This window comes from Ochotona princeps, chromosome 11, assembly GCF_030435755.1.
Source record: "Ochotona princeps isolate mOchPri1 chromosome 11, mOchPri1.hap1, whole genome shotgun sequence".
Taxonomy (NCBI): Eukaryota; Metazoa; Chordata; class Mammalia; order Lagomorpha; family Ochotonidae; genus Ochotona; species Ochotona princeps.
In genome coordinates this window covers 6,766,194-6,793,623 of record NC_080842.1, presented here as the reverse complement: position 1 = coordinate 6,793,623, position 27,430 = coordinate 6,766,194, and the positions used below count along the sequence as shown (strand labels likewise).

The window sequence follows — 27,430 nt, the reverse complement described above, 5'->3', positions numbered from 1 at the left end:
GGCTTCAAGTGGGCCTTCAGAAACAGGAAGAGCTGCTGGGAGACTAACTCTGTGTACATGGAAAAACCATGTGCACGTACTGCCCAGGCTGGTGGCACTCTGTCTCCCAACTTCTGAGGTTCCTGTCACTGGAACTTCAAAATCCACTCCAGCGGCTGGGCTGTGGTATGGTGGGCTAAGCTGCCACCTGCAGCACTGGCATCCCAACACAGACCCTGGTGAAAGCATCCTATGCATTTGTGAATGGCTGGTTTGGAAAAGCAGAGGGCTTTATGTCTGCAGCCCCCAGGGCCACCTGCGCTAAAGAACACCCTCCAGGGGCCAGCACAGCACCACCGTCTCATGTGGGTGTTGGTTTGAGTTCTAACTTCTCATCCAACTCTCTGCTAACACACCCGGGAAAGCAGCAGAGGATGACTCAAGTGCTTGGGCCCCTACTCATGTGGGAGACCTGGAAGAAGTTCCTGGCTCATGGTCCAATCCTGCTGTTTTGTCCCGGGGAATAAACCAGCAGATGGAAGAGTGAGCTTTCTCTCTTCTCTGTCTTTTCTTTCTCTCTCTATGACTGCCTTTAAGATAAATAAGTAAATGTTTGGAAAAAAAATTTGCATCAAAGATCAGGAGCATCACTCCCATTTGCATGGGACCTTTTAGGCGTGGAAATTAAAAAGATTTTTTGGATGTAGTGCAGATGGGTGCAGGCAGGAGGGCTGGCTGGATTTCCAATTGTTCACATTTTGGAACAGTGGGGGTGGGGGGACAGGGGGTTGGGGCAGCCCCATTCCTCACCTTATGAATACCCCAGACTGCCCTCCCCCAGCCCCCAGGACTGGTATGTCCACTGCTCCTAGACCGGCTGAGAGCCTTCTGTGTCAGCCTCATCTCCCCTAACCCCGGGTGGGGGTGCTCCTGGGGGCGCCTGGCTCGCCCACCTTCCTGTGGACTTTGCCCAGCCAGTCTCTGCTCCGCTCCTGGTGGGAGTGGACTGAAGGAGGCAGTCGTTTGGCAAAAATCAGCTCAGTAGTCGCCATTGTTCTTAAAGGGGAAGAGCTGAATGGACTGTGGAGCTAATGTATTCTATTCTGCCTTTGAGTGGTACAGAGAGGGCCACATTCCAAACCTCCCCTCGGTCTTACGTTTAGCTCCAGCCCCTCAGGGTAGCAGCCCTGAGGGGAGGGGACTCTGCTTGGAGCCCCTGGAGTGTTGAGCGCCTAGGGGAGTTGGCTGGAGGCTGCCAGGCGACAGGTTCCTCACCCTTGGCTCTGGTAACTCCTCTCCTCTGCTCTGGGTTCCTTTCTCAACCTCAATATCTCTACCCCAGAGAACCTGGGTTCTTGGAGTTGCTGATTTTTTTTCTCAAATAATAAATTTATTTCAGTTTTGATGATGTTTATGTAATCAAGAAGGATGCATGCCCATGTGGACCAGCTGTTAGGATAGGGAGGGTCAAGGAATGGGGGAAAAGCAGATGAGACAACTGTTTCCAATCTCCTTTTTTTTCTTCCTGTATCTGGGGAAAGTGGGGAGAGCAAGGGAGAGGGCTGCTCCCAGCACATTAGTACCTGGGGATGGAGGATGGCCACATGGTGTCATTCCAGGGTCCCCAATGTGGAGCATGTTCTAAGGGTACTGTTTAAGTGGTTTTGATAGTTCTGAGATGCTGTTGATTTCTTTGCTCCAAGGTTGAGGAAATCCTTTCACGATCTATTGGCTGACATAGTCTACCTTAGAGTCTCCACTAGCCCAGATACTTGCTGTCAAAGTTTAACCAGGAGAGTTGTTCACTGCCCTCCATGGTACTAGACACCCTCGCAGGTCTCAATGAGCTGGTTGCATGTCCCCCATGTGCATCTGGGCATGCTGTCTGCTGCACAGGCTTCAACAACCAATTCCATGGTCAGACCACAGATCCTATGATTTTCACCATCGTTGGAGTTCTGAATCCAGTGGTGTAGTTGGGGGGGTCCCCAAAAAACCTCATTTGAGGTGACCCCCAGATCTGATTCCTGAGTGTGCCAACCAAGATGGGATTCAGCTCAGTCTGTCGCTCACATCACCCTATACACAAACTTGTGGTTGCAGTTTCCTGGTCAGTTCTGTCTAGCTCTATCTCATATGCAAACCAATTGATGCTGCGGTTCAGCCCATCCCTGCCCACTACATACTTGGCCTTCATGCACACCAGTAGAAACTGCAGCCTAGTAGGAGCAACCCCCAGTAACCCTCACCAGGCCTGTTCCCAACCCTGGTTTCTGCACATGATGGTATGTGCAACAGACTGGTCCAATCTGTCCCTCATCCCATTTTGATCTTATGCACATAATGGGCATCGGAGCCTAGCTCAACTCAACTCAACCAACCGCACTATCCAGCCCACACTCATGCCAATGGGTATCATTGCCTGTCCAGCCAGGCTCACTCCCAACCCTGGTTTCCACGCTCACTTGTGGGAGTTACAGCCCATCACAGTATCCCCATTGTATCCACAATATCCCTACTTAGAGTATCCCTACTAGGCCCACTCCCAGTCCCAGATCTTGAATTTTCCAGATGGTTCTGCGGGCTAGCCTGACAGGATGTGTCCCCAGTCCCAGCAACTGCTAGCTGATGGCTGTGGTAAAACCTGACCAGCCTGCACATACTCTGGCCTCATGTATACACCAGTGTGTATGGTTGTTTAGCCCAGCCTGGCTATCCCCCTGACCCAGCTCACATACAGGCCTACAGATTTTGTAGTTCTGCCCAGCCTGGTCTGCTCCCTGTCCCAGCTCTCATGCTTACCAGCAAGAGCAGTGGCTCATCAGGGGAGTCCTTGCTGCCCCCTCTACCTGGCTCGCCAATGGGTCTCATGTGTGCTTGTGAGTCAGCGGTTCAGTCTGCCATGTCCTGTCTCACCTCAGCATTCACCAGTGGGTGCTGTAGCCTGGCTCAGCTTGGCCTGCCTCCAGTCCTAGCTCATACTGGTGGGTGCTGCTGCCTAGTCCAGCCCAGCCAGTCCCCAGTCCTTGCCCTCATGTGAACTAACTGGTGTTGTGGCTCGACCTGGCCTGTCTTGCACCCTGTCCTGGTTCCCACATCTGCCACTATGAATTGGCCCAGCCTGGGTTGCCCCCAGACCTGACCCACATGTATGCCAGGGGGTACTGTAACCTGGCCTAATCTGTACTTCTCACCTGCAGGGACTACATCCTGACAAAGGAGTCTCCTAAGCTCCTCTATCAGGTCACCTCCCAGGCACAGATCTCACATCATAGGTAGATTCTTTGCCTAGCCTGACTTGGCCCACCTCTATCCTGGCAGGTACAGCAGTCTTGCCCGACTGTCCCGCATCCATTCTGGCTCTTATCACAGCCTAGTTCTACCTGACCCACCCCCAGACCTAACTCTTGAGTAGTTCAGCAGGTGCCAAGACTGAGCCCAGCCTGTCCTACACCTACTCTGGCTCTTGTGATCACCAGTGGGTGCTAGAGCTTAGCCTAGTCTGGCACCCCGGACCCAGTCCACAGCCATGCTGTATACTGCAATCATGCCCAGCCCAGATTACTGCCACACCATTCCTGCTCTTGCGCTCACTGGTGGGAACCACAGCCCAGCTAGAGTGTCTCCTTTGCTCCCTGACCAGACCTGCTCCCAGACACAGATCTTGCACTTGCCAGTGGTTGCTCTGACCCAGGCTCACATAGCCCATCTCCCAGCCTGACCTTTGCCATCGATACTGCAGCCTGACCTGGCCTGGCCTGCCCCAGTTCCAACTGTTCCCGATGTGTACTACAGCCTAGCCATGTCCAGCCTGCCCCCATCCCTGGCTTTCATGCAAACCAGTAGGTGTGATAGCCTAGCCTAGCCCAGCATGACCAGCAATCATCCTGGCTCCTATTATGATTTAGCCTAGCCCTGTCTGATCTGCCCTTCTGCAGCGCCAACCCATACAGCTGCCGACAAGTGAAGCAGCCCTGCCCAGCCTCACCAATACCCAGCTGACTCACCCACGGAAGCTATGGCTCACTAAGGGAGTTCCTCAAGTTCTACCATTAGGCCTACTCCCAGACCAGATCCTAAGCATGCTGTCGGGTGTTAGGCTCTTATCTGGCACAGTCTATCCCCCAGTGTTGGCCTTTGTGTGTCCTGGTGAATGTGGCAGCCTGGACTAACCCACACCCAATTTTTGGGTGTGTCTGTGATTACTGCTGTTTGGCCCTGCCTGGCCTGTACCCGACCCCAGCACCCATGAACTTTGGTAAGTTCTGTGGTCATGTCTAGCCCAGCCTGTCACCACTCCTAGCCGTTGAGCAAACTAGCTGATGTGGCAGTCCCGCAGGGGTGAGCACATAAACCACCCACAGAATCTGCTCCCAGACCCAGCTCTCTCGCGTGCTGGTTAATGTCACGGGCCCAGCCTGACAAGGTGCACCTCTGGCCCTGCCCCTCATTAGTGGGTACTGTGGTTGAGCCCTGCCAGACAGGCCTTCCAACCCGTTTCATGTGTGTTCAGGACTCCCAAGTGGCTGTTTATGGGGCTCTCTCTACACTGTATGCAGCAACGCGGCCTGCTGGGTGTTTTGAGTGACAAAGCAGAATGGAGAGACAAAGAGCTTGGTGGATGATAGTACCTTCTGGTCAAGGTTGCAGTGGCAGATATCGAAGGCCACAGAAAGAGACAATGGAAGACTTCAGAGGCCAGGTAGCCACCTGTGGGTGGAGCCCTGGGGCACAGCTGACTGTGTGGTGCCTCGCTGGCGTCTACAACCTCTTGGAGAAGACATGCTTTCTGCCTGGAAACTGGATAGCGATCCTTTGTCTGCACTCTTTGTCCTCATAAGGCTGGTGGATCCTCCTGAAAACCCATGGGCACACGTGTGTAACCGAGAAGATAGACAAAGTGGTATTTCTCAGACTTAAATACCAGTAGGGGTCGCCTAAGGATTAAAAAAAAAAGATTTATTTATTTTTTTATTGGAAATCAGATATACAGGAAGAAGGAGACAGAGAGGAAGACCTTCCATCTGCTGACTCACTCCCCAAGTGGGCACAACGGGCCGAGTTGAGCCAATCGGAAGCCAGGAACCAGGAGCTTCTTCTGGGTCTCCCACGTGGGAGCAGGGTCCCAAGACTTTGGGCCATCCTCCACTACTCTCCCAGGCCACAAGCAGGGAGCAGGATGGGAAGTGGGGCCGCCAGGATTTGAACTGACACCTGTATGGGATCCTGGTGTGTGCAAGGCGAGGATTTTAGCCACTAAGCTACCATGCAGGCCCAAGGATCTTCTTTTTAAAGATTTACTTATTTGAAAGGCAAAGTGACACACAGAGAGAAAGATGACCCATCTGCTGGTTCATTCCCCAGATGATGACGGAAGCCAGGGCTGAAGCTAGGAACCTTATCTGAGCGTCCTACATAGGGGCAGGGGCCCAAACATAAACCATCCTCTGCTGCTTTCCCAGGCATACCAGTAGAGAGCTAGGTTGGAAACGGAGAAGCTAAGACTTGAATTGGCAGCCTATTTGGGATGCCAGTGCCACAGGTGGAGACTTGATGTGCCACATCAAAGCATCGGCCCCGACTTCCATGTGATGCTCACTGGCCAGAGATGGGGTATAAAACTCATCTGGTACAGGCAGCTTGTCCCATGATCCTGTACCCACTCCACAGCTCCTCCCCTCACCAGCATTCCATTTGTCCCCCTGGTCATTTCTGCCTCAGGCTTTGGACAAGGCAGTGAGCTACCCAGGCAGGGTTAGGTAACTAATGAGCTCAGGCTCCTTGGGGTAGGTGTCTCTGTCCTGGCCACTGGCAGATTTACAGGTGTCTATCCCTGAAGCCAGCGCCTCTTCATTTTCACTTCCCTGTGACAGGTGCAGGGGCCTGCTCCATGGTGTCCCAAGGGGCCATAGTGTGTCCTTCTAATTTTCTTATGCTCCCAATTCCCAGAAGCTGCCAGAAGCTTCCAGAAACTCTGAGTTTCTAAGCATCAGCCCCATTTTTTTTTTTAAACAACAGTGCTTTGGGGATTGTAGGAAGAGTGTCCATACAGGATTCTAGAAAGTTCCATCCTCCTCCAGGAACTGTGCTGTGCATTACCACCCCTACTCCCTTCCCCTGACACAGTCCATGGGGGACAGGGTCTCTGAGCACAGGGGATGCTGGGATGGGAGGACAGGCAGTGGGACAAAGGCTCCACACAACGAGGCTGATCTTTGGATGATGCTGTGCAATGCAGGTGAGCCTCTGTGCCGACCGGCCTTGGCTCTCAGGAAACTCAGGGCAAAACCCAGTGCAATCCCTACCTGTCTCTGTGGCCTGTGCCTGTGGCCAGACACGCGTGGCACCAGTGCTGGTTGCTGGATGTGCCCTGGCCTTTGCAGAGGAGACCAGGGTTCCCAGAAACATGAGTGTGAATGCCACAATGGCACGTGTGAAGAGAGTGACTGGTCCTGCAAGAGTGCAGGAGGGAAATGACAGGCTGGGAGGAGGCCATGTGAGGCTGGGGAGTTGGGGTTTGCCAGATGGTATGTGGGCTGTCCAGTTAAATCCAAATCTCTTGGGATTGGTGCTGTGGCATTGTAGGTTAAGCTTTCATCTGCAGCACTAGTATCCCATATTGGTTCAGATTGTAGTCCGGGCTGCTCCATTTCCAATCCAGCTCTCTGCTTATAACCTGGGAAAACAGGAGAGTGGCTCAAGTTATTGGGCCCTTGCTCCTACAAGGGAGACCTTGGAAATCTTTTTTTTTTTTTAAAAGATTTATTTATTTTTATTGCAAAGTCAGATGTATAGAGAAGAGGAAAGACAGAGAGGAAGATCTTCCATCTGCTACTTCATTCCCCAAGTAGCTGCAATAGCTGGAGCTGTGCCCATCCAAAACCAGGAGCCAGGAGCCTCTTCTGGGTCTCCCACGCAGGTGCAGGGTCCCAATGCTTTGGGCCATCCTGTACTGCTTTCCCAGGCCACAAGCAGGGAGCTGGATGGGTATCGCAGCCGCTGGGATTAGACCTGGCACCCATATGGGATTCCGGCGCGTTCAAGGCGAGGACTTCAATTAGTAGGCTACCACGTTGGGCCCAAAAAGAAATAAATCTTAACAAAACAAAACAAAATAAAACAGGACCATGGTGTTCTTTTAGAAAGCTTTTTCCTTTGGATGACCCATCTATGAATTTGTCATCACACAACCCATTCCATGATATTGTTTCTCTTTTAAAAGTCATGTGACAACAGTCTTGGACAGATCAAAGTCCAGCTGCCAGTGGGGCGACAGCAGGCATGTGCAACTAAGTGTTCTTTAGCTTGGAGTCAGAGCGAGAGATGGAGAGCTTTGCAGCGGGGAATCAGTAGACATGCCTGCCCTGGGATGGAGAGCTTTTGGGGACAGGGAAGAAAGAGACCCCCTCTCAACTTCGCTTGTATGGAGACACAATTGCCTGGTCTCCTGCTCTGTTCTCTTCTCTGGGAGGAATGCTTTCCCTGGGTCTGGATGCCAGAAGGCAGCCCCAAGTCTTGCTCTGGCCCTTGCAATCCTGGCTTTCCATCGCTATTTAGGGGTCTGGGATCCCCCCACCCCCACACACATGTGCACACATGTGCATTGTCCACCTGCCGACGTTCAGGGCGTTGGCTGTAGAGCTCCTCTCCACACTGGGGACCACTGCTCTAAGGAAACCGTTCTTGTCCTTTCCCTTGGACGCGGGCCATGGAGACGTTAGGCCTGCAGAGTGCAAAGTGGACTGCAGCCACTTCAGTTGGTGGTCTCTTTGCCACATGGTATGGCATTGCACACACACACACACACACACACACGTCTCATGGATCGCTGGCCGCTGCTCTCTGGCGCTGGCATTGGTCACTGTCACACTCTGTTCGTTTGCTGTCCAGGAATGTTTGTGACACATGAAGCATATCCAGGGAAGATAGAGGTGGAGGGTGGAGAGAGGGAGACCCCCGGGGTGGGGACAGGGAGGAGACAGCCAGAGGACAAGGCCAGGATGAGTCTCTGCCGCCTCCATCCATCCTCTTGGCCGTGCGGCCGCTGGTGGTTGTTGCAGCCAAGTCTGCAGGCAGCACATGTGCCTGAGTGACGGCCTCAATATTTACACAAGCCTGGCCCATAAGTGCACATGTGTTTTTAATGTTTTGCCTTTCTACACCGCGAACATGTCAATGCATACGCGCCTGCACACACACACACACACACACACACACACACACACACACACACACACAGTCGGCTGGGCTGCGGCTTGAGCAGAAGGTGGGAGGGGTTCCTACTGATTTTTATTTACCTTTTTTTTTTTTTTTTTTTTAACATTGAGATCCCAAAGCTGACACCTCAGGGAAGTGGATTTGTGGACTTCCCGCCCACTCACACCTGTTACGGTTGTCCTACCTGAGAAGGTGTTGCCTTGGGAATGTCTCTCCCTCCCGCCTCCCTAGCCTTTGCCAGGTGCCCCAGCAGGGTTTAGAGGGAGTTATAAAAGGCAAGACCTCCCCCCTCGCAGCCAGACCCTCCTCCCCAGTCTCCTCTTCTTCCCCGCAGCCACTGGGAGCACCAGCCAGGAGCGGGGCTGTGGCTGCGTGAAAAAGCGAACACGTCAGGAAGCTCAAAGCTCCCGCCTGCCCTGCAAGCTTGGTGCGTTGCACCGCGCTCACCCCCATGCCCCATTTCCCTCTCCTTCTGCATCCCCTTTTTCCTTTCTCCTCCTTCTCGGGTTATTTATTTATTTCTCTGCAGGGTTGGGGGTGGGGGGCGGGGTCGCCGGCCCAAAGGGGTGTGGACCTGCGCCTGGGTCCGGGCGAACCCAGCCCTCCGGCCAGGGCAGCGATTGGTCCACGGGCGCCTCTGCCTGGCAAGGGGGCGAGGCGCGCGGTTCGCGGGCAGCCGGGAGCTGATTGGCTGCGCGCACTGCCCCCGAACCGGCCGAAGGAGCGCGGCGCACTCGGGGCGTTGCAGCTTTGGCAGTCGGTGCTGCGCGCGCCTCGGAGCCCGCAGCGCTCTCGCATCCGCCGCCACCGCCGCGCCAGGGTCCAGCCAGGGCGGCTCCCCGTCCACGCACCCAGCGCCTGGGCCGAGTAGGGTGGGCACGCACCCTTTGTCTCCAGACCCCGGCTCGGGGACCGCTGGAAGTTTGCGGCGGGACGCGCGCCGGGGCAGCCCCGACGTCGCGGGAGGAGGCAGCGCGCCGAAGCCAAGCATGGGCAGCGGGCGCGGCGGCGCCGGGGGCCGCCGCTGGGCCGCCCCGGGCGTGCTGCTGTTGCTGCAGTTGCTGGCGCTGGCGGCCGCAGCGGGTTCGGCCAGCGAGTACGACTATGTGAGCTTCCAGTCCGATATCGGTTCGTACCAGAGCGGGCGCTTTTACACCAAGCCGCCGCAGTGCGTGGACATCCCGGCGGACCTGCGGCTGTGCCACAACGTGGGCTACAAGAAGATGGTGCTGCCCAACCTGTTGGAACACGAGACCATGGCTGAGGTGAAGCAACAAGCCAGCAGTTGGGTGCCGCTGCTCAACAAGAACTGCCACATGGGCACGCAGGTCTTTCTGTGCGCGCTCTTCGCGCCCGTGTGCCTCGACCGGCCCATCTATCCGTGCCGCTGGCTCTGCGAGGCTGTGCGCGACTCGTGTGAACCCGTCATGCAGTTCTTCGGTTTCTACTGGCCCGAGATGCTCAAGTGCGACAAGTTCCCGGACGGCGACGTCTGCCTCGCCATGACCCCTCCTAACGCCACTGAAGCCTCCAAACCGCAAGGTGAGGCCCACGGCCCCGGGAGAGTGCGGGGGCGCAGGCGGAGCTCAGCATGGGTGGCTCCCTGACTCCGGACCCGGTGGGTCCTTGCGTCCGCACTCAGTTCTAGGGCGCCCCGCGGGGCTTGCGCGTGCGCGGGGGGCGCTCCGGGAGGAGCTGGGGTCGCATTTTCCTCTCCCGGAACAAAGCTCCGCGCTGGCGATCGAAGCAGATGGCTGGTTTTGCCTCTAGTCTTCTGCTGGCCTGGGGCGGGATTTGGGGCTAGGCGATGGGCAAACGCTCAGTTCCAAAGTGTGTAGCCTAGAATACAGCTTGGGGCTTTGTTTTAGTCCTGCTGAGACGGGTCCCCAAGCTAGTCATCCAGCAGTGGTGGGGGGTGGGAGGGAGAGGTTAGATCCCGGGCTGTTGCAGAACTGGCTGAGCAACGAAAAGTTTAGGGAAAGAGCAAAAGGGTTTGCAGGCAGCAGCCCTGGACGGGCTCCTGGTCGATGCAGGGGGTTGGATGAAAGTCTGTCTGCCACGGCACACCCCACCCCCCTCTCATTGCGGGCTCGCTCATTTGCACAATTCCGCAGGTAATTAGAAAGATAAAAATGTCATTAGCCCAGGGTTCATCTCCTCCCTGAGGGAGTGTGGGGCCTTGCAAGTTGCCGGCAACCATCCCACTGCCGCCTCCCCTTGCAAGGGCAGTTGTGCAGCGAGAAGAAATCCCAAACTCTAAGAAGCAAAAGCAAAACTAAACGGGAATCCACCCCTTCCCCCAACCCCGAGTTTTTTTTTTTTTTTTTCCTCTAAGGGTGTAGAGCCAGCTGCTGAGGTCTAGGCTCACCCCATGGGGGAAAGGTCAGGCCCCAGGTGGGATTGGCATGGGATGGGGGCTCTTGGGCTGCCCTGTTGGTGGCTAATGGCTCTCTTGAAAGATGCCAGAGATGGGTCGAGGCTGACTAGGCTGGCTGGGTGGAGAGTTGGAGGCTTCCTGCAGAGGTGGGGTCCCTGGGGTCCCACCACCTCTGCTGTGTGAGAGCGGAATCCCAGCAGTTGCCCAGGACTTGTAGAGAGCTGCAGCTGGTCCAGCCTCTGCCTGGGAGAGGCCGGGTGACCAGCTGGCCACTCGTGGCGCTGGGTGGGAGCTAGAGACCGTTGCCAGTGGCTGTTGCTGGTCTCCTGGGCAAGCGGTGGGTGGGATGTGGAGACCCTGGTGGTGGTGGCTGCATGCACGACAACAAGTCTATGAGTGGGGTGGGCGGGTGTTACACTCACTTCCCGTCCCAGTGACCTGAGACGCCACTTGTACCTCTTCCACGGAGTCGTTGTGCAGGTCACTGTCACCCTCCGGAACTCTGCAGGAACAGAACCGGAGGGTGTGAATGGAACTGGGGCTGGGCCTACCCTTGGAGATTCCAGACCCAGCCCTGACTGCAGCACCGTGGGGTCAGGGCCCCTGGGCTTTCCCTAAGACCACTGAGCTCGGAGTATGTGCGTATGTGTACATGTGCACAGGGGCGCGGGGATCGAGTCACACTGCTCCTGGGCCTGGAGCCTCGTGGGAAACAGTGCTTTGGCAGGAGATGCTCACACGTGCCCACGGTTGGGCGTTGCAGAGCTGTGCCCCACTTTGCTTACTTCCTATTGCCCTGGTTCTTGGACATATGCAGTTAGTGCCTGGTATATTGATGGTTGTGTGATGTCCAGAAATGAACCCGGAGACTTTTTTTTTCTGGTGGGGATGCCGAGACCACGTCAGCTTGCTATATGGGGAGAAACCATCCTCCTCCCCCAGGAAAGTCCTTTCTGAGCTGTGGGAGTCTGTGAGACCCCTCCTCTCCCAGGCTGGCCAGTTGTGGTACTCTTCCCTGTTGTGAGGTCCAGCTACATCCATCATGTCCCCCATCCACACCCTATTTTCTGCAGAACTTTCCTCGGGGGCCCCTTCTGAGTTCAGGGCTCTGGCCAGGGAAGAATGTGTTTGTGTGTGAGAGAGAAAACATGGTCTTGTGTATGTGTGTGCTGATTAAAAAAAAAAATTCCCTTCATCTCAGTCTGCTGGGAAGCTTCTTGGAACTCCCTGTTAAATGGTAGTGGAATACACAAGTTTTCCGTGTTGTGTTAGACCCTCAAAGCTGCGATTCCATTCTACCATTGGAACTCCCCCCGACAGCCCCCCAAGAAAGGGAGGAGGAGGAGGCAGCCCAGCTGAATATTCTATTACACATTGCCCCTTGCCTCTCTGCAGAGAGCTGCTGGCTGCTCTTGGGACCCCTGAGGGATGAGTAGGCATCAGTAAGGCCCTGCTGGAGACCCTCAGAGTTTGCTCGCACAGGCTGCGAGGTGACTGCTGCTGAGTGTGTGTGTGTGTGTGTGTGTGTGCCCGTGTGTGTGTTACCCTAAGTAAAGAAAACCTCCAGATACAGTTTTTTTCTTCTGGGATACATAGTTCAGCCCCTTCCCTTTTGTAAGACTCCCCCCACGCCCATCCTTTCTTTCGCTCCCAGTGAAAGCGGCTACCATGATGCCATGTTTTCCCTCTGGTCTGAAACAGCATCCTGCCCCCTGGCTTGCTCCCAGAACCCAGCCTCAAGGGCACTCCCAACTTCTGGACCAAAGACCGGTAACACCATCTGGGAGTGTGGAGCTTGGTAGCAATGTAATGTTTAATAAAGATTTTATTATTTTTCTTACTTGAAAGACAGAGAAGAGAGAGTAGAGGGAAGAGAGATTGCTCACTTCCATCATAGCTGTAATGGCCAGGGTTGGGCCAGGCCAAAGCCAGGAGCCTGGAACTCCTGCGAGCACCTAGGCCATCCTCTGCTGCTGCTTTCCCAGGCGCATTAGCAGTGAGCTGGATGGGAGGTGGAGCAGCCGGTGGTACACTGGGGGGTTGCTGGTGTCGTAGGTGGCTTAATGGGCCCCTGGAATGTGTTTCTGGCTGCTGTGAGCCTGGAAGGTGTTGGGTTCTGGCTGTGCAGTCATGCAAGTGGAGTTGCATACTAAACCTCGACTTGCAGAGCCAGCATCTCATATGGGGGCTGGTTCAAGTCCTGGCTGTTCCACTTCCTCTCCAGCTCCCTGCTAATGTGCCTGGAGCAGCAGAAGATGAGTGCCTTACACTCATGTGGGAGATCCACAAGGAGCTCCTGGCTTTTAACCAACCCAGCTCTGGCTGCTGCAGCCATTTGAAGGGGGTAAACCAGCAGATGAAAGATTCGCTCTCTGTGTAACTGGCTTTCAAATAAAGATAAATAAATCTCTAAAAAGAAACAACAGAAGTACATTTTGGCACCAAGCATTTTTGGGGTCCACTTATGTTTTCTCCACGATAGATGTTCCCCCAACTCTCTGAGGTTCCCCTGGTACAGGTGAGAGGGGAATCTGATGATAAAGCCTAGCAGGTGTGGTATGTCTCCCCACAGCATCCCGCTTGGGGCTGGGGAGAGGATGGGGTCCCCGGCTGTGTGCTGTCCTCTGCTCTGAGCTTCTCTAGGGCTCTGGGGGTGGGAGGCACTGCCTGGGCACCCCAGAGAGGGTGGGTGTGGGCTGAGGAGGGCGCTGACTGCAGCCTGACCTGGGTGAGGAAGCCCTTGGGCCTGGCTCAGCCTTCTCTCTGAGCCCATGGTGAGGATGATGGATGAGGAGGCTGAGGATGAGGGAGGCCTCCCTCTGGCCTCAGCATCCTGTCCCCTGCTGCCTGGATGCCCCCACCCCCACACCCGACACCTCCTCTTCAAAGCACTTCACAGTTGTTCTCCAAGAGAGCCTTGGTTGGGGTGTCTGTCCCACTCCAGCTCTGTCCTCCCATTTGGCGCCTCCCCTCCTTGCCATCCTCAGGACAGGCGACCCACCTCTTGCCCGTCTGCTGGGAGCCTGGGCTTGGAACTGTGCCTCTAATTCCTGATGGTTTCATCCGCTATCTCCTTGGGAGTTTGCAAATGGAAAGGAGAAGGGATGGGGGAGGGAGGAGCAGAGAACCAACCCTGGGAATGTCCATCTTTTTTGAGGGGTTGGAGGACAATGCTGTGAGTTCAACATTGCCACTGGATGTGGCCATTGTTTTTACCTTTATCTCTTGATCTCTGCAGCGCCCCCTGCATAGGACTTCCAGTGGATGTTGATTTCGGGCGACTCCTTGTTCCCCTCCGTGTCATTGTGGGACTCCTCGTCCCTCTGCGTATGGCTTCCAGTGGATGTCGCGTCATCATGAGACTTCTTGCAGCCTGGCTCTGGGGCTGTCCTCCCCTGGGGAGGTCCCTTTTCCTGACTGCTGCCTGTGCCCTTCCCTCTGCAGGTACCACCGTGTGTCCCCCGTGTGACAACGAGTTGAAGTCCGAGGCCATCATTGAGCACCTGTGTGCCAGCGAGTTTGGTGAGAGCGAGTTTCTGGGTAGGGCGGGACAGGGGTAGTGTGGGGGACTCTGCAGGCCCCAGAATTCTGAGAGAGAGAGAGAGAGAGAGAGAGAAAGAACTTGGTAGGGTATAGAAATGACCAGTTTTCATCAGAGTGAACCTACTTCTGCACAGAGCATCACATGGAGGGAGTTGAATTTAGGGGCTGACTGAAGGGGCAAGCATCACCCTCCCCTCCTCACCCCCTGGCCCTACTCCAGGGGTCAGCTTTTTGGCTGGGTGCTGCCTGGACTGGCCCTTTTTGCATCCCTGCCTAGGGATCAGCACTCCTCTGCCCAGGATGTAAATAGCTAGTAACTTCCCACTGAGTGGTGAGGGTATTCAGAGGAGAGTCTTCCCTAATGGCTCAGCCAGAGACAGTTCTAAAATCAGCCCTTAGAGTGTCCCAGGGGGTCCCAAAGGAGACCCACTTCCCCACAACCCTGGGAGCTCTATTCTAGCCCCTGCCTGTGCCCTAGCTGTCCACTGACAGAGAGGCTCAATTGGCTAACCAGGCGGTGTTCATGTGTGCATGAGTGCGTGCAATCCTAATTCCTGCCCTGTGTCCCTGAGGTTGGATTTCTGGCCACATTCCTCCTTAGGGAAAGCTAATGGTAGGCAGCATGGGTCAGAGCCGTTGCTGTCACTCCCTGTCCCCGTGAATATGCACTGGATATGGAGAGATATACAACGGGCTCTTGTTGCTGCCAAGGCTGCTGCTGCTTCCCTGGCACATGACACAAGTTGTCTGTCGGGTCACGTCCGTAGCTCCTCAGGGTGTTCATACTTGTGGCTGACTGAGGGCAGGGTGAGGGGGCAGCTGAGGGTCTGAGACCCTCTGCCAGGGGCTTCCGGACAATACGTTCATCTCAGGTGCTTCCTCCTGGCTGTGACAGAGAAGGATTGGATGCACTCGGCTGTTGGTGGTGGAATCCCAATCCCGTTTGAAAGGTTTTCCTCATTGCCACATGGAATGAGCTCCATCACAGAGGGCTGGTGCGTGCCAACTCCGACAGTCCGTGCGTCAGCTTACTGAGTAGCAGCATTCTGGATGTGCAGGCTGCAGCTGCATCCGAGGGTGCCCGACCCGGCACGTAGCCCCTCACTGCCTGCTGGCAGCCAGCTTTCTGTCCAGGGCTCAGGTTCAGGTTCTTTTCCAAACATGCCTTTGGACCCATGGGCAGCTCGCTGTGAATGCGCCCTCTGAGAAACCCTGACAAGAAACCTTTTGTTGCCTGGCCAGGGGGGGCGTGCATGCGCAAATCTGCTTGCGATCCCCAAGGACCCTCCGCGGGCTAGGGCAAGTGGGAGAGTTGCTGCTGTTAAATTGCCATGCGGTGTGTGTGGTGAGCATCCAGGCCCTTGAGTGTGCAGGCACTCACCTCAGAGTAGGTGCTGGGAAGCAGTGTGTGTGTGTGTGTATGTGTTCCTCTGGGGTCCGTCAGGCCCTGTCCCTGATGGATGAGTGATGGACAGCCCTGGTAGTGATGGGCAGGTGACGCTTTCCCGTTGGGGAACACAGAATTCAGTATGTGTGTGTGGGATTGCACATTGAGTACAAAGATCAGTGCTGTGATCCAAACCCAACCTAGAAATACATTAGAATTTAATTTTAGTGTCTTTAAAAACCTGACTAAAGGCCTAGGCAGGGATTTCCTACAGGATCACGGCCTCGGTTTAACAGGCCGATGGGCACATCGGATCCTCGGGGTCTTTGGTGGAAAATTGATGTCAGGACCTCTTTCTTATTTTCCTAGTGGCTAGCCCCCAAATCCCTGTTCCCTGGGGGCTTCCTGGAAGCTGGTTCACTCAGAGGCATGGTGCTGCTGTGGCCCAACAAGAGAACCTCAGTAGAGAATTGTCATGTGGGCGGGTGGGTGACTGTGGTGTAGGCCGGGATCCACAGGGCATATGAGCAGGTGGGTGACTGTGGTGCAAGTCTGGATCCATTGGGCATGTGGGCATTGGGTGACTGTGGTGTAGGCCGGGATCCATTGGGGACCCTGGTGACCCACTCGGGAGGGACAGGCTTGCTCTCTGCAGCAGGTGCAGTACCTGTAGGTTTAGTAAACCACCAAGTTCTGCCTGCAGCTGGGATGGTGAGTCTCATGCTAATACGCTCTCAGGCCTCTGCGAGTCCCAGCAGTTAGGCCATTGGGACTGTTTCTCTTTAGCCTTGAGATGCCACCTTCTTTCCTCCCTTCCTCCCTCCCTCTCATCCTTTCTTTCTTCCTTCCTTCCTTTCTTCCTTTCTTTGTTTTAATATTTATTGGGGCTGGCACTGTGGCATAGCAGGTAAAGTCACTACCTGCAGTGCTGGCATTCAATATGGGTGCCAGTTCAAGTCCCAGCGGATCCACTTCCAGTCCAGCTCCCTGCTTACGCACTTGGGAAAACAGCAGAAGATGGCCCAAGTGCTTGAGTTTCTGTACCCACTTGGGATACCCGGAGGAAGCTCCCGGCTCCTGGTTTTGTCCTGAAGTTCCTTATCCCTGGGTTTTTGTGGTCATTTGGGGGAGCGAGTGGATGGAAGATCTCTGTGTGTGTTTTCCTCTTGAGAAAAACTTGGAAAACTTTAAAAACTGTATTCATCTGTAACTCAACTATAGAGCAGAGCTAGAAAGAGAGAAAGAGGGAGAGAGAGATTGAAAGGGAAAGAGCTTCCATCCGGTAGTCGCTCCGAAATGGCCAGGGCTGGTCCAGTTGAAACCAGGCACCTGCAACCCATCTGCATCCCACAGGCATGTGGCAGGAACCCAAGGGCTCGAGTTGTCACCTGGCCTCCAGGACTCTGTATGTGGATTGGAAGCCGAGCAGAACTTGAACCGGCATGATGTGGGACGCAGGCATTGCAGGCTGCGGCTGCTGGGTTCATCTGATCTGATCTGGGGATTTTCTTTCGGGGTTCTTGGCATTTTGGAGTTCCTCCTGGACTTTGGAGGCCATCTTACTTGATCAGAAGGAAATCTGAGTCTCCCATTCAAGGCTTTTGGGCTTGGCCGGGGCTGCCCGCCTCACTCAGGAAGTGACGGACAAGTGTGTAGGCTGCACCAAGCATATACACGGGCAAGACCCGGATACAGGAAAGGCCTTCTGTCTTCCTCACCACTTCCACCCCCCGCCCCCCGCCATATTCTTAGACAACAGTGAATGGGATTGTTTTTGGCTCAGTCCCTCTCTCTGCGGGAGCTGAGCTGAGCCCTGCCCTTCTTAGCACCCTGGAGAAGGCAGCCTTGTTGAGAAACTTGTTTCTTAGCTCGGCTCACTTCAAGCTAGGGAGGCAGTCAGCCAGGCTGATGGGATTCGCTTAGGAAACAAAGAAGCGAGCTGACATGAAGCCGAGAAGAAAAAGCAATTTGACTCCCTACTCTCAGAGATCAAACTCTGCATTCACTGCGCCTGCCATTCCTGGTGGGAAGACATGGCGTGGGGGCCTGGGAGCTTCAATGAGCTGCAGAAATAAGGGCTGAATAACTTCCGGGTCAGCAGGCACACTCGCCCTCCTGCCCGTGCCCCCAGTGGATGGAGCCGGAGCAGGGAGGAGCTGGGTATGCCCCCTCCTCCTGCCTTCTTCCCCTTGCCCAGGCGATGGTTTTTAACCCTGTGTGACAGGTGTCTGAACACCCATTCTTTCCACTCTTGTACTGTACCACACGCCAGAGGTTAACTGGTGGCCCAGTGTCCAAACCCAGCCTGGCGCTAGGCCCATCAGCCACACCTGAGTCAGGACGCAGGGGCCAGCTCCTGCCGTGCTGCCCTGGATGCCAAGCCAGTGAGCGGACTGCGTGATCTCCAAGCCGGATCAGGAGGACTCCTCTTTCCCCACCCCCCACTCTGGCCACCTTCTCCAGTTCCCTCTCCAGGATCTGTAATACCCTCAAGCTGTTCTGGCACACATTTGCATGACAATATATGAGGGCACTGCAAGAAGTTCACGGAAAACGGAATTAAGTTCTTTTTTGTGCCAAACATTTCGAAATCCACGCCTTCCCAGAGAGCTTCAGAAGGATCAAGGAGAATGAATATTATTTAAAAAAAAAAAAAGCAACTACGCATGGGTTTCAAAGTTTAGTTGTTACACCAAATACACATTGCTTCATCCTGCTTTGCCCTGGACCATGTTATTTTTTCCTGAAGTCCCAGAGTTTCCATTTTGGCTAGCTTCGTTTGTTCCTCTGCTTGCTGTCTGCAGGTTTTGCTCGGAGGGGGCAACCTGGTGAACCCCAGTGTATTCTCAGGCAAGCGTCTTGCATTTTGGAAGGATTTTTTTCTTCCCCTTTTGGGATTATGAATTTTCCCATCGAGAGCGTCTGCACTTTGCAGCGTTGAACTTGGGTCAAATAGGACAGCAGAGGACCTCAGGTCCCATGGTAGTGCTGGAGGGCAGGGGCTGGGAGTCTGAGCGCCTTGATTAATCTCTGCTGCTTGTGCTCCAGTCCGCTTTCAAGGGATTGAGAAATACAGTGTTTCCAAACCGCAGAGCAGGGGGAGGGGAGAGAAAGGGGTAAAAAGGAAAAGGAGTCTATTGGCATGATTGACAGAGCAGTGAGAGCTGGTGTTCAGAGCGAAGCAGCCCTGTGTGTCCCCGATATGTGATCCTGGTTCCTGCTCCCCTCCCCCCACCCCCACTGCCGCCTTCCCGTGCCCTGGTGGCCTCTGGGCACAGTGCCTCCCATGTGGATATGAAATACAAGTGTGTCAGTTATGTGTGTGTGTGTGAATGTGTGATGTGGGCTCCTTGTTTCATACTGGAGAGAGCCCTTCCAAGCACATGTGAGCGACTTGTTTATTAAATTTAGAAAAAATTGCATGGCATGCCCTGTTTTGGGTCACTGACACACACACACACACACACACACACACACACACACTAACTGTGACTCCTGGGGTTGTTTTTGTTTTTAAAGATTTATTTATTTTTATTGGAAAGGCAGGTATACAGAGAGGAGAGACAGAGAGAAAAGTCTTCCATCTGCTGGTTCATTCTCCAAGTGACCACAATGGCTGGAGCTGAGCTGATCCGAAGCCAGGGACCCGGAACTTCTTCTGGGTCTCCTGTGCGGGTGCAGAGGCCCAAGGGTTTGGGCTGTCCTCCACTGCTTTCCCAGGCCACAAGCAGGGAGCTGAATGGGAAACAGGGCTGCTGGGACATGAACCTGCGCCCATATGGGATCCTGGCGTGTGTAAGACAAGGACTTTAGCCACTAGGCTACTGCACCAGGTCCCAGGGTTTAAAAAAGATTTATTTCATTTATTTGAAAGGCAGTCGAGTTAGGAGAGAGATATCTTCCATGTCCTGGTTCACTCACTCCCTGATGACTGCAACGACCAGGGTGGGGCCAGACCAAAGCCACCAGGAGCTTCTTCCCTGTCCCAAGGCCTTGGACCATCCTTCTCTGCTTGCCTGGGCCACAAGCAGGGAATTGGCTTGCAGGTGGAACAGCCCGAACTTGAGCAGGCGTCTGTATGGGATGTATGTATTTCTGCTGGTGGTTTCATGTGCTGTACCACGCTGGTCCTACATCCGGGAATCTGTTTTGGTTGCAGTAAAATTAAGTAGGCGTAGGGGACGAGGAGTCATTATCCTAGAGGGAGGTCAGTCAGCTGGGAGTAACTGGTTCTGATGGTCACTGAAGCCCCTTTTAGAAATACAGGCCATGGCAGCTCTGGAGTGTGTGCTGTGTGGGAAGAGGGCCGCTGGTCCCCTGTTCGGGATGTCAGAGCTTCATGAAGTCCTGGCTGAGGGCAGGGTGTGTGATGCACCTGCTCCTCCACCCCCTGGGATCAGAGAGCTGTGAGCTCCTGGAGTTATACCTCAGACAGAGGGATGCTAGACGCAGAGGGGGCATGAGGCCACGCCCTGAGAAGGAGCTGGTTTCCCTCTTGGCCGCCCCTGCAGCAGGACCAGGCTTAGCCAAGGGCGGACTGAGTGGGCATCTCCTTTTGCACCAGCGAAGGCTGGTGTGGAGTGAGAGGGGACAGCTGAGCCAGGGCAGGGCTTTCTGCAGAGCCCTCTGTCATTTTTCAGCATGTCTGGGTATCCAGGCAGTGGCATGAATGGCACCCACAGGGTCATGCAGCCCTTGGCATCCAGACTGAAGCTGTCTGCGGGTTAAGCATCCCTTCCGCCTGCCTGCCCTCAGCTCCATCCTCTGTGAACACATGCAGATGGAATCATAGGTTGGCCTTCTGCCTTTCACTGGGTTTTATTTATTTATTTTAAAGATTTATTTATTTTTATTGGAAAGGCAGGTATACAGAGAGGAAGAGAGACAGAGAGGAAGATCTTCCATCTGATGGTTCATTCCTCAAGTGACCACAATGGCTGGAGCTGAGCTGAGCCAAAGCCAGGGGCCCAGAGCTTCTTCCGGGTCTCCCATGCGGGTGCAGGGTCCCAATAGGTTGGGCTGTCCTCCACTGCTTTCCCAGGCCACAAGCAGGGAGCTGGATGCGAAGCTGGGCAGCCGGGATTAGAACTGGTGACGCTATGGGATCTCAACATGTTCTAGGCAAGGGCCTTTAGCTGCTACGCTATTGCACTGGGCCCATATCTTTTTTTTTTACTTATTTATTTAAAAAATATTAACTAACTAATTTAGAGATATCTTCCACGTCCTGGTTCCCTCCCTTCTTGGCTGCCGTGACCAGGGTTGGGCCAGTCCAAAACTGGGAGCCAGGAGGCTCTTCCAGATCTTTGATGCAGGTACAGGGACCCAAGGACTTGAGCCATCCTCTGCTGCTTTCCCAGGCTAGTAGCACAGGGAGTCAGAAGGCAAGTGGAGCAGCCAGGACTTGAACTTGTGCTCACATGGGCTGCTGTTACGCTCCGGTGACTGCTCTCACTCCAGTGCAGTGCCAGCTCCCGTTTTCCAGTCTCATGCCCTGGTTGTTTGCAAGGAGAGGGATTTGTCCTCCAGTTCACCTTTATTCTCTGCAGCTTTCTTGGGGAGGGTGGGGGTGGGTGGAGAAAGCAGGTGGGCGAGGCCTGAGCTGGATGAGAAACAGTGTAGCCAGCTGGCTTGCGGATACAGGGATGCTAGGGTTGCCGGTGTTGCAAGGGGAAGCTCAGCCTGCAGGCAGAGGTCGGTCAGTGGGTGCCTGCCCTCACAGACTGGGGAGAAGGTAAATGGGATGGGGCAATTAGGTGTCGCGTAGCCCAAGGCTGCCTCACTGGAATCCTGCCACTCTCCTTCCCAACAGCACTTTGCCAGCTCCCAAGCCATAGCCTGGCTTGCTTTCTGTGGGTCACCTTTCCCCTGGCTGCTGGGGGTGGGTGGAGGAGCAGCTTCCTGGGCGGGGGGGGGGGGAGGGCTATAGGCTGTGCCCTCTCTCCCTGGGTGCATGGGGTTTAAATGGATCAGTATGTGCCCAATACGCATAAGCAGTTTTAGGAGCAGACTCAGCACGAGGCCCTCCCTGAGCTCATTTGCAAGGCGATTGTTGCATTACTGTGTGTCTGGGAGCAATGGGTGCCTGATGCGTGCATAATTCTCAGAATACAGGGGGGAGGAGGGGCTGTCCGGACTGTAGCAATGACCCCTTTCTTATTAGAGTAGTCTTGGGGGTGGAAACGAACCCCTGGGAAAGAGGGTGCAGTGTGATTGGTTATAAAAACCAAACAATCCTGTAAGTGGAGGAATGGCCTGGTGAAGCCTCCAGCTAGGCAGAGGCTCACGCTGAGGAAGCTCTCAGAAGCCCATGCTGGCAAATCTTGGAAAGCTTGCGTGCAGCTTCAGGCTGCTGTAGGTAGCCCAAGCAAGCAAAAACCTTATTGGAGGACCCGGGTGAGCTGGAAGTCTTAGGCGGAGACTGCATAGGGCCTGGGCTGTGCCCATGTCGGTTGCTGGCCATCCCATTCAGTTTCCAGCGTGTGTGTGTGTGTGTGTGTATGCATGTATGTATGTGTGTGTATGTGTGTGTACACACATGCATGCTTTTTAGAAGTGATGTACTTAGTGCATGGTGCACAGGATTTATTGGGCTTTGCCCAGGGGATACTGTGCAGCCGTTTTTTCCCCCTTGTGGGCCAGTGGTGCTGCCTTGACTTTTTCCCTTGACTTTTTCCTTTCCAAACAGCTGCCTTGGGATACTCACTCCCTCTAACCACCCCCCCTCAAAAAAAAAAAAAGTGGTCTGAATTCTGAAGCCAAGAGGAATTTGAAATCCTGGTAGATTTTATCCTACTTCTGCAGAAGCGAGCCCAAAGTGCTGCTCTGTGTGTGTTTATGTATGTGAGCTTCTCCCCCCACTCCCAAGGAGAACAAACGGCCAAAGAAATGTTAGACCCGTGCCCTGCCCCAACCTGCCCAGAGCAGCCAATTAAACCTGCATTAGCACTGGGAGGCTTCTCAAAGGCCTATAGATCGGTGCTGGAAATCTTTGTTTAGTCTTTCAGGGCCACTGCCACACGGATGATTTATCAAAGCAAGCTGTTTATCTGGCAGTGAAATAAACTCTGAGCCTGTTGAGATGATGATTTTCTGCGAGTTTCTACCGGAGTAAACATGGGTAGCTGGCAGGTTGCAAATCCCATGTAAAAGCCAGACACATACAAGAAATATTCCAACTGTAGCTGTGCTGCGTGGAGACTCCTCGCCCATCACAAGGAGCGCTGTCACTCACACTGAGTGCCCAAGGAGACCTGGTGGAGGGTGGGAGGACTGGGACTTGGGTGCTGCTCTGCTGGGTGAATCCCAGATGGCATCCACAGCCGGCTGTGCATCAGGAGGGAAGTGAACCCAAGGCAGCCGCTGCTGTCTCTGTGGATGGAGATGTTGGTCGGGTACTGTGGGCAGGGGGCTGGTGGTTGTGCAGGAGAGATGGGTCGCCTCGTGGGTCCTGTCTGGTTGGAATTATCCAGGCAGGGCTGTAAAATGCTACCTGGGTGTTCTTGGCTCTTGGCTGGGAGAGTGCCCTCTTGGGCCAAGGGAGGCCAGGGGAGGTGTGAGAGGCCGACCCAGGGGATGGCCACAGGACTTGGCGGTGAGGGAAGAGGGCCATGGGGAGCCATCTTCTAGGTCTGCTCACATTGGGGGTGTCCTCCGGGAGGGACAGCCAAGCTGGCGGCTGCTCGTGCCAGGCTGTAGGGTCCCTGCTGGCCTCGGTGGGGATGGGGACCCTTTTCTGCAGGGCTGATTTTGCAGGTGAACATGGGTACCTCCTGACTTAGCCTCCCTGTGTGGGGTGCTCTGGCCTCTCTAGCTGGTGGCAGGGGTAGGGGCTTCTGAAAGTTGGGGTATGGCTCTGCCTGGGTGGGGAAGCTGGCTGCTTCACTGTGGTGCTACCATTCAGGTGGGGCTTTCTCCCTTGTGCTGTCTCTGGCTCTGATCCCTGCTCTCTTGGTGGGTCTCTGGACATCAGCCTGTGTGTGTGTGTGTGTGTGTGTGTGTGTGTGTGTATCTTCCCTTCTCTGGCAGATCCACCAAGTGTAGGCAAATGCAGGTGCTTGCCTCCGTGGCTGGTAGCAGAACCAGAAAAAGACCTGGGTAAGGTGGTGCCCCCATGTCCTCCCTGCAGCCCAGGGTTTGGGCTCTGCTCCCAGCCCACCCAGCCAAACCGCCTTGGAGCTCAGCCCTGGCCCAGGACCTGCTTCCTGCTCCCCCCTTCTGCGCCACAATCACACCCTGGAGCCTCGTGGACCACCCATGTCTCCAAGCAGTGTGGGTGCCATTGCAGCTCGCAAGCCTTGGGGGAGCCGATACAGGTAGGGTGGGCTCGTCTGTGAGGCCTGGGAGATGCTGGGTGTTTCATGGCCAGAAAGGAAGCTGGGGCAGGTACAGAAGTGTGAGCAGACTCCAACATGCTCACAGAAAATGGAATTGAAGGATATGCTTGGGTGCAAAAAAAAATTTTTTTTGAGACCCATGGGTGGTTTCCTGTTTTATTTTCTTTTTTCTTTCTTTTTTTTTTTAAGATTTATTTATTTTTATTGGAAAGGCAGATATACAAAGAGGAGGAGAGACAGAGAGGAAGATCTGTCTGATTGTTTACTCCCCAGTGGCCATAATGGCTGGAGCTGAGTCTATCCCAAGCCAGGAGCCTGGAACCTCTTCTGGATCTCCCATGCGGGTGCAGGGTCCCAAGGCTTTAGGCTGTCCTTGACTGCTTTCCCAGGCCACAAGTAGGGAGCTGGATGAGAAGTGGGACTGCCAGGATTAGAACCGGCGACCATATGTGATCCCGACATGTTCTAGGCAAGGACTTTAGCCATTAGGCTAGCACACTGGGCTCATAGTTTTTATTTTCATGGTAGGTACTTTCCAGGAGATTTTGGAAGATCCTTTGTAGGCATGAATTTCAAGAATGTTTTAGGGCCTGGCTCCGTAGCCTAGAGGCTAAAGTCAACGCCTTGCATGCACTGGCATCCCAAAGGGGTGCAGGTTCTCATCTCGGCAGCCCTGCTTCCTATCCAACTCCCTGCTTGTGACCTGGGCAGGCAATCAAGGACAGCCCAAAGCCTTGGGAACCTGCACACACATGGGATACCCGGAAGAGGCTCTTGGTTCCTGGCTTTGGCTCAGCTCAGCTCTGGCCGTTGCAGCCTCTTGGGATGAATCATTGGATGGAAGATCTTCCTCTCTTGTCTCTTCTCTTCTCTGTATATCTGACTTTCCAATAAAAATAGATATATCTATTTTTTTTAAAAGTGTTTTAGAGCAAAATGAGCTGAATATTTTCTGTAAGATTTATCTGTTTGAAAGGCTGAGTTAGCAAGAGGAAGACACACATACAGAGAGGGAGAGAGAGAAAGAGAGTCTTCCATCTGCAGGTTTGCTCCAGGAGCCTGGGTCTTTAGCTGAATCTCCCATATGGCATGGCCTGGGTCTTTAGCTGGCATCCCATGTGGGTGTAGGGGCCCAGGCTCTAGGACCATCCTCCACTGCTTTCCTAGGCACATCAGCAGGGAGCTGGGTGGGCAGTGCAGCAGCCAGGATTGGAACCGTGGACTGATACAGGATGCCCTCTGACCACTACACCAGCTTCAGAGCTTTCCACGTCACTTCCCAGGAGCTTTGTAAAGAGCCTGTTGTATGTATCTGTCATTTGTTTGGCCTTGACCCCTTCCAGTGGACAACTTGCCATCTTGTGTCTAGGTTAGCCCTGGCTGAGAAAGGCCTGGGGACACATAGGCTGATTGGAGGTGTGGCAGAAGGGATCGCTGCTTCTGGGTCCCCGTTGTGTCCTCAGCCACAGAGTGGCAGTGGCCATGAGCAGGTGCCTCACGTCCCATGGGCTACGGAGTTGGTGTGGTGGAGAACTATCCTCAGAGGGAGTCCTTGAGTGAGAGAATGTTGGAGGAGAGGAGGAGCTTGGTCCGCTGAGTCCTTCACAAGCGCTCTGTGTGTGTGTGTGAAAGAGAGTGTGTATGTGTGAATCAGCATGTACAGCAGGTGGGATCTCGTGTGTGTGTGTGAATTTGAGCGTGCACAGCAGGTGGGATCTTGCAGACCTCTGTGTGTGTGTGTGTGTGTGTGTGTGTGAATTGTAGTGCACAGCAGGGGAGATCTTGCAGGCTGGATTCAGCCAATTGTTGCTGGGCCTCCACTGAACACCAAGTCCCCATAGGGCTCCACAGATGGAATCTGACCCAGGAATTCTCATCTGTGGAGCTTCACCTGCTGCTTAACAGAGGTCCATTTCCTGCCTTCCCAAGGCCTGGCATAAGTTGAGTCCCTTGGCAGGAGCAGCCCAAGAGCAGCTGTGGAGAGACTCAGAGGGTCGCCCTTGATTTCCCTTCAGACTCCTGCAGCAGCCTCCTGTCCCCTGGTGCCCAGAGCCCTCTGCTGCCTGCTGTTGACCATAAGATAAATCTTCCTTCAGGGCGCAGCTGGCTGGGGCTGGGCCAGCTGCAGGCCACCATGCAGTGTAGCCCTTGGGGTGGGGGTTGTGGGCCTCATGAGGTCAATGTAGCAGCCCCGACAGCCAGCCAGGGAAGGGACCATGGCCAATGGCCCGTGCCCGCAGGAAACCTTCTTCCTTCTGTGGGAGGCTGTACTCAGCTGCCCCTTGGGTCACCGCAGAGCCGGCTGTTACCGCAGCAGCTGTCATAAAGGGCCTGACTTTCCTCTCCAGACCTTGTTAGTGGCTGGATGGCACAGACCCAGTGCCTTCTGGAGCCAGGCCCGGGATCATGGATTAGGAAGGATCAGCCAGGGCCCTGAGGCTCCGTGGGGGCCGTTTGGGGATCTTGGGTGGCGGAGGGGGGTTGCTCTCCATGCAGTGGTGGGGGAGGGGCTGTGTGGTCAGCAGGAGTTGGGTAGGGGTGTGTGTGTGTGTGTGTGTGTTGTATGCTGTGTGGATGCTTGGCCACACACATGTGCACCTCCATGTTGGGCTGGACACAGGAGGCGCAAGTGTAGACACATGTGTAGAGGCAGAAGGGTGTGTGTGCGTGTTGGTCTGAGTGCGCAAGTCACGTTATGTCACATCACATCACATTGTTATGGCGGTGAACGTGACCAGACCCTCGGTCTCCTATCTGGTGAGGCCTGAGGTTGGATTCTTTCTTCTCCGTTCTTCCCACTAGCCGGGGAAAGAGACCGGTAGAAGCTGCTGCTGGGTTGTTGGCTCAGGGGGTACTTGGTCAGGGCAGCTGCCCTGGGACTTTGGCCACAGTGTCCTGGCACAAGGTGGAGGCTAAGACTGAGCAACGTGCAGCCTTGCCCTGCCCGAGGCTAGCCTGTGGCTGTGTGGGGGTTGCTGGACTCCAGCAAGTCTGCCCGGAGCCCGGCTACTGCAGCGGGCTCTAGTCTGAACCCTCTGGTGGAGGGCTGCGGAGATAGGTGTGGCTTGGCAGCCCGAGGGGCTAGGCTGAGGAAGGGCCAGGGATGGGGGTGGGGGTGACCACCACCACCTGCTGTGTCATGTCCCCTGTCTGAGTCTCGGTTTACCTAACTTGAAAAAGCGCACATCTGCATGTTGGGAGAGGCAGTCCAATGGGGCAGATGAATGACACCACCTCTGGCCTCCCTGACTCTGACTGCAGCTCTGCTGGCTGACTGCCACGGTCCCTGAGTTGGCGCCGTGTGCTCCACCAGTGTGTCCCAGACATGACTCCTGGTGGATGGTGCCCTGCTGGGCCGGGCCACTCTAAGTACTCAGCCCTTCCTTCCCCTGGCTGTGTGAGGGAAAGGAGCTTGGGTGTAAGAGGCTGGGACCTCAGAGCAAGGCTTGTTGCCTTGAGTGAAAGGAGGAGCTTATAGGCTGTGGGGGCGTCAGTCACCCCGTGATGCCCACTTGCGAGGCTCACAGCTTTGCACCACGTCCCCTTGTTCAGGCAGGGGTGCTTGGGCGGCAGGGAACAAGTGGGAGAGGA

General features: G+C 54.8%; 1 protein-coding gene across 1 annotated transcript in view; it reads left to right on the top strand.

Annotated features, from left to right (window-relative positions):
- Nucleotides 1–8,855: 8,855 nt before the first annotated feature.
- SFRP1 (secreted frizzled related protein 1) overlaps nucleotides 8,856–27,430 on the top strand; it is a 33,931-nt gene continuing 15,356 nt past the window's right edge. The window contains exons 1-2 of the mRNA XM_004592727.2: nucleotides 8,856–9,738; nucleotides 14,018–14,095. Of these exons, the coding sequence (XP_004592784.2) occupies nucleotides 9,186–9,738; nucleotides 14,018–14,095 (631 nt within the window). The 5' untranslated portion in view covers nucleotides 8,856–9,185. The remainder of the gene's footprint in view (nucleotides 9,739–14,017; nucleotides 14,096–27,430) is intronic.